The following is a 6,679-nucleotide window of genomic DNA, read 5'->3' on the forward strand; positions in this document are numbered from 1 at the left end:
TGGAGGCTGGCTGGCCCTGGCCCTAGCAGCATGTCGGTGCCTCAGGCCTAGCTAGAACTCACGAGCAGACCCCTTTCCCCAAGGGAGCAGGATGGGAAGTGTGTCTTGGGGAGTCGAGCAGAGACAGTGCTGGGCGCAGTTTGTCCAGTGTGCCTTCGGAGGGCACTGGGTGCCGAGGGGGTGCTCTCCACGTGGTGCCGCAGCCGTGGCGTGGCGAGTTCTCCAGTGCAGACTGCAGCGTCCTGCAGGAGCTCCCAGTCCATCTGTGGAAGCAAGAAAGCCACTGGCGGGGCAGGGCCAGGTGTGAGTTTCAGGCACAGAGTCTTGGAGGGGCAGCTCTCTTGGTCAAGATTACTTATCTGTTGGCCTCTTCTCCCACATAGAATTGCTTACAGGAGCTCTGTTTTGTTCAGAGAGTTTTTCTAGAAGCGGTTTGCCTTATTCCTTTCCTCGTGAGCCTGCTCTGAAATATATTGTTGGTCGTATCTGCACACTGGCTTGATAATCTTCTCACAATCTTGCATTTGCTATGTTTTAGCCAAGGAAACTAGGATTTTCACATTTTGGAAACATAAGAAAAAAGAAATTTGATGAATCGACGGACTACATTTGCCCAATGGAGCCCAGTGACGGTATCAGCGACAGTCACAAGGTCTACAGTGGTTACCGGGGCCTCAGCCCCCTTGATGCCCCTGAACTGGATGGGCTGGACCAGGTGGGACAGATTAGCTGATGGCCTTGTCACCTGCTCTCTCTGTGCACGCCAAGCACTCACAGTAACAGTGTGTGTCACCGTATAACTGTACCTCACCCCCTGCACGTGTGCATGTCTCACAGAGAACATTCCAGCAATTGTGGACCCCTGGGCTAGTCTCTCTTCAAACCCTGAAGGTGGCCAGGAAATGGAGCTACACCTCTGCCAAGGGGCCAGGCTTTGGGGACTACTGCCAAAGGTGGGCTCAGGAGGAAAGACAATTAAAGACACTTTTACATTTTTAGTTATTCTTGATGTCCATCTTCAGCACCAGTGGAAACACATGAAGTTGGACACAGGTCCAGAGACCCTGGTCACTGCCAAGAGGCTCAGCTCCCAGACATCTCCGTGCTTCAGCTGAGGGAAAAGCTCAAGTGCCTTAGGCCTGTGGGCCACAGTCTTAGCTGAGATCAGTGGGGACAGGCAGCTGGGACTTGTGTCACAGTGACAATGGAATTGTGTCATGCCTTACTACAGAGATGGCTACTTCTTTCTGGTAATAAAAACAATATTTATGTACAAAGCCAACAGTGCAACATATATGTAATCTGGTTGGTGGAAGAGAGCTGGACATAGCTAGAGAACCAGTCCTACTCATTGCATAGCTTAAGAGCCAATGGCACTGAGGTGGCCTCGGACAGGTGCACACTCAGGATTCACTTGGGGGACGGAACAAGGAGGGACCCCGCCCCCCATATCCTTCAGAGGAGGCCTGTGGCCTCGCTGCTGCAGGCTCCACCTCTCTGTCACACACATCCTGACTGTAGGTCACATCTGTCGTGCGGACCCCACAGTTGGCTTCCGTTTCAGCGGCATGAGCCACCTGGTGCAGGGGGAGGTGGGGAGCCGAGAAGGGCAGCCTTGCTGGAAAGACTCTGCTCTTTCATGTGTTTATCAGCTTCTCCGTCACTGGCTTAGCTGAGCTCGTGACTGTGGTGGGGGTTGGTCTGTCTGTGCTGGCAGAGCTGGAACAGATCCGTCCTCTTGATTTAGAGGCTGACTCGCTGATAATGGGTCCTCCAGATGGGCCCTGTCTGGCCAGGGACCGAGGGAGAGACGTGCCTTGCCAGTCTGGGCTCCAGCTCATAAGATTCCAGTTCACCCCAGGGCAGCTTTTGGCTCCACCGGGTCCCCTGGGCCTCATCTACAGAAGAATAACAGCCGTGTCATAACTATCTGATGGCCAGGGCAGGGCCCGACATCCCCGGCGTGGCACTCTGATTCTGTCCCAGATGGAGGCGGTGTAAGATTTGCTTCTTAAACTACTGGCTGCCTCAGGCCACCACCTCCTCTGAGGTGAGAGACGTGGGCACAGCTTGCAGCTGGCAATGCTGGTGTTTGATCCCAGCACCAGGGCCACTGGCTGACAGGTGATCATGCAGGCCAATGCCTGGCCAGTGCAGCTGTAGAGAGCCAGTCAGGGCAGGCTTTGTCCCTTCTTATCACGTCCTGGTGAGAGAATCTCTGCATGCACCTGTTTCCAAACCCTGCATGGAATTGTTTTGCCACTAATTCTCTGTGCAGCCTCAAGCAAGTCCCATTCCCTTTGTGGGCCTCCATTTTCCCACTTGCAAAACAAGGGGTTACACTTGATGCCCTCCAAATTTACAGAGGACATTTCCAAATCTGCTGTGTCTGTCTAAACAGTTTTAGGGAAGAAGCAGCAGGCCGGCATTACCTGGGGAGGGGGAGGCAGGCCCCCAGGCAGTGAGGAAGCTCCATCAGCAGCTTCCTGAGGACACCCACCTGTACCAGAGCATTCGTGTCTGGGCTCCTGTTGCTTCCTGGAAATTGTCAGTCTGTTCGGCATCCTGAAGGCCATCGTTCCTGCTGCTCTCTGCTTCTGGAAATAGCTAGAACACTGAATACGTGCAGAACGGCTACTTCTGACAGGCCCTGGCTCTGTGCACCCTGAGTGCTGGTGCTGGTGCCGGGTGGGGCCCCAGGAGAGATGTGCATGTGGTGTGGGACAGTGACGCCTTTCCCCAGGAACAGAAGCAGCATGTGCTCCACCCACCTGTCACTCCTCAGGGCCTGGCCCATCTCACCAGTGTGCCCTGGAGAAGCCAGGCCCAGGCAGGACAGGACTTGCATGCCATCTCTGCAAGTCACAAGCTGCACCGTGTGTGCTGACCAGGCTGCTGCCCGTTTTACAGATGGCACCTTCAGAAGGCACCGTGACGCAGATAGGGCTCCTCTCCCAAGACATCCACCGCCTTACGGTAGGACTCTGACCCTCTCCCCATAGTAGGGCTGGTGCTGGAGAGGCCGGGTGAGTTTGGTGTGGTGGGGCACGAGGCCTGAGGGAGAGCAAAGAATGGTGCTGGGTGCTGGGGTCAGAGCCCGAGCCTGAGCCAGCCCTGAGGCAGAAAGCATCCCAGGGGCCTTCTCCATTGGCCTGTTGTGGGGCCTTGAGACCCTCAGGGCATCAGGAAGGCTCAGGGGCCTTTAGCTGGAGTCAGCTAAGTCATGCTGGGTCTCAGGTCCTCTCCCCAGTCTCAGAGCTGGTAAGGAGACCAAGGTGCTCAGCAGCTCCAGGTCACCCGTCTGGTCAGCCCGAAGCCCAGGCCACATCTCTGGCCTAATGGACACAGTTCTGCCCTCTCTCTGCCCAAGAGACACATGCATTTCCCATCATGCCTCTGACGTGGTGGATACCACAGGCATGCGAGCACATCCTGGCACGCCCGAGAGACAGACCGTACCGTGGGGAGGCAGCTCGGTCTCGGGAAAGAGGAGGAGGCTCGAGTCCCTGCTCTGCCTTTGCCAGCCCTGGGACCTTGGGTGTGTCATTCTCTCTCTGAGCCTTGGCTGCGTTATCTGTAAACAGGGCTAATCATATCCTCCTTGCCAGGCTTTTAGGCAGACGAGAGCTGGCAGCAAAAGGCTAGCCACAGAGCACAGATTTGGTTTTTAGGCCCATAACTCCCACATCATTGAGCCCGTGGGCTGTAGTATCTGTCCACATTGAGGCCCCGTCACTTCACTTGCTGATCTATTGAGGCACAATTAGAAGACAGGACAAGGATGGGAGAGTCTCCCTGTGTCTAAGGAAAAGACAGGAGAGTCTACCTGAATCCAAGCAGGATCAGTTTTGTTCAACTTCTTTATTTCTTGGCTCAAACCCTGAAAGGGATCTGTCCAACCTTGCCCTTATAATCTCTACTAGACTTTTGGTGGCCTTGACATAGCAACTTTACCTCCAAGACAAGCAATTTATTTTTATCTTAATAGTGTTTATTCTGACCCAGTACTGAGGGTCCCTGAGACACCATTAACTCACAGGGCACTGGCATCAGCCGTAAACCACACTACACTCAGTGCCCCTCTGCTTCCCACGTAGCTGCTGCAACCCTGTTAAAATGCCCCTTCGGCTGTGTCCTTTCAGACCATGCTGAGCCAGGACCAGCTGCTGAATGACTCTCGCGTGGCTGCGCCCAACGCTGATGGCTGGAGATGAGTTTCTTCGTGGCTGAGAGCCCAGAGAGGCACGTGTGGGGGCCCCGAGCCTTGGCTTCAGTGGGAAGCTGGCACACAGCCCCCTGCAGAGCCCGTTGGGGCTGGCAGGGTGTCTTGCACAGGGTGCTGGCAGGAGCACAGCAGAGCTGTGGGACAGATGTCCAGGAGGTGGCTCTACTGTCCCTATGTGTTTGCAACCGTGCTGTGGTCTTTGCTGCAGCTTTTATACCTTTTGTACTTTTATACGTGGACTGACAACCACTTTTGTGGGAAGGGCAATGAGATGTGAGCACAGACTCAATGGCTCATGCGTTCCTGGGGACAGCCTGGAGGCTCTTGTACCAAACAGGAAGAGCTGTCAGTTCATAAAACTTCTGCTGGAAAAAAAGATTCTGGAAAAAAAGTGAGTGTTCTGTAGTGACTGAGGTGGGTGAAATGACAATGGGGAGGTCCCTCAGGGCTGCTTTGCATGTCTTTCCATTCACAGGAATCCGGTCGGGGGGGGCGGGCATTTAGGGTGCGAGCAGGGGGAGAGCAAGGGGACTCCTCCCGACTGCTGGCCTCCATCACCCTCGTGTGCAGTGGGTGTCTGAGCAGAGGCGTCCAAGACACACACGCAGCAGTCTCTGAGGCCTTTCCTGCATCAGCCTCAGCTGTAATGTCTGATTAAACAGCTCCCCCCAGCGGAAGGCTCTTGAGCACCTCAAACTCAACAAGTTTCCACGGAAACTCACCATCTTCCCAAACAAGCTTGTTTTCTGTCCCCCACCCCAGTGACGCAGCGCCCTGCCCATCCAGCCCATCCAGCCCCCTCCTCTCCACTGGGACTGCTGCAGTTCAGGCCTCATCTGTCGCCTGAGCACTGCAGCTGGACTCCAGCTGGTCCTCTCCAGATACTCTCTGCCCCTAAGCACTGTTTTATCCTGTCATCCTTCAGCTCAGAACTCCTCGGTCACAGAATTACCACAGGTGAGCACCCAAAGCCCTTCCCATCCTGAGCCCACTCTTTAGTCTTTGCTAGACTAGTCTTTGGGCTAGAGAATGGGGCCAGAGTCTAGGGAAGGAGAAATCTGATGCTGATGAGGTCAGCAGGGACAGATCAAGAAAGGCCTTGTCAGCCAGGCCCTGGAATTCTGTATGTATGTCGTGGAGATGGGGTGGCCAGGGTGGGGACTAGAGCAGCAATCCAACATTTTTGGCATCAGGGACCAGTTTCATGGAAGACAATTTTTCCATGGACCTGAGGTGAGGGTTGGGGGGCATGGCAGGCGATGGGGAACAGCTGTAAATATAGAGGAAGCTTCACTCCCTTGCCTGCTGCTCACCTCCTGCTGTGCAGCCTGGTTCCCAATAGGCCATGGACTGGTCCACGGCCTGGGGGTCGGAGACTGCAGGACGAGGGTGTAAGCAGTGAAGGGTTTAAAGCAGGTGGCAAGCATGACCAGATTTGCTTCCTAGAAAGACATTGGAGGGCAGGATCCTACTTACGGTGAAGTGCCCAGCAGAGTACTTTCCCTGGATGGGAGATTCGCTGGGGATGCCCCGAACAGGTACGTGGATGAAGGCTAGCGCCACCTCCCTCCGACCCCCTCACAGGCCCCTGTGACACCATCCCTGTGTGTGGACACCCATGGGCAAGACACAGCTGTACTTCAGAGAGCTGTCTAGAGCCACGTTCCTCCCCTCTCCCTCATATATACACGTGTCAAGTGAGAGATCCAGTGACACCAAGCTCCAACATTGCTGCTGTTTCTGTTTTGTGAAAAGAGGAACAACTTAAAGTGAAAACAACCCATGTTTGAAGCCAGTTCTGCCACCTATTGGCTGAATGACCTGGGGACGTTTAATCTCTGAGCCTCAGTTTCCTCATCTATAACATGGAGACTAAAGTCCTCACAGACTCTCTGACTTGTTAGGAGGATTATATGCAATTGTGCGGAAGCAGCTCTACCCACTCCCAGGTAACAGAGCAGCAGTACATCCTCCTGGCCATGAACGGCAGGTGGCGACAGCGGTCACCTGCATCACTGGGGTTTAGTGATAAAAAGGATTTAAAGCATAGCTTCTAGAAGCTAACTTTGCAAACTGGGAAGCTTCTGTGTGTAACCACCCCTCCCATGGCCCCTAGTGCCAGGCTGGAACCCAGCATTTAGAGAATGCTCTGTCTGCTGTGCAAAGTGCAGGGAGTCTAGGAGGGATTCCTGGAGCTCTCCTACCCTGTGGCTTTATTGTCGTGATGTGTTTTTAATACCGTGCCTGTTTCAAGGGTCTCCCACAAGAGAGGAAGGAGAGTCCATGGAAGATGCCTGAGCCTTCTGGTAGGTCTGACCTTAAAAGCAGAACACTCCGGAGAGAGGGGCTCAAGAGAGATTATTGATTGTCAGTGTGACCCTACTTGGATTCTTTTGGAATTCTGCTCAGGTACTTTGTCAGTTCTAAGCCCCCTGGATATGCGGAAACCCATTC

The 6,679-nt window shown here is 54.3% G+C and overlaps 1 protein-coding gene across 11 annotated transcripts in view; it reads left to right on the plus strand.

Annotated features, from left to right (window-relative positions):
* The window catches only part of PPFIBP2 (PPFIA binding protein 2), a 134,717-nt gene extending 130,090 nt beyond the window's left edge, over positions 1-4,627 (plus strand). For 6 of the 11 annotated variants that reach the window (XM_045557421.1, XM_045557416.1, XM_045557420.1 and 3 more), the window contains 3 exons: positions 539-715; positions 2,911-2,976; positions 4,143-4,626. In XM_045557421.1, the coding sequence (XP_045413377.1) occupies positions 539-715; positions 2,911-2,976; positions 4,143-4,214 (315 nt within the window). In that variant the 3' untranslated portion in view covers positions 4,215-4,626. The other 5 variants (XM_045557425.1, XM_045557414.1, XM_045557419.1 and 2 more) reach the window with 3 other exon arrangements.
* Positions 4,628-6,679: the final 2,052 nt, after the last annotated feature.

Source organism: Lemur catta, chromosome 7 (genome assembly GCF_020740605.2).
Source record: "Lemur catta isolate mLemCat1 chromosome 7, mLemCat1.pri, whole genome shotgun sequence".
Lineage (NCBI taxonomy): Eukaryota > Metazoa > Chordata > Mammalia > Primates > Lemuridae > Lemur > Lemur catta.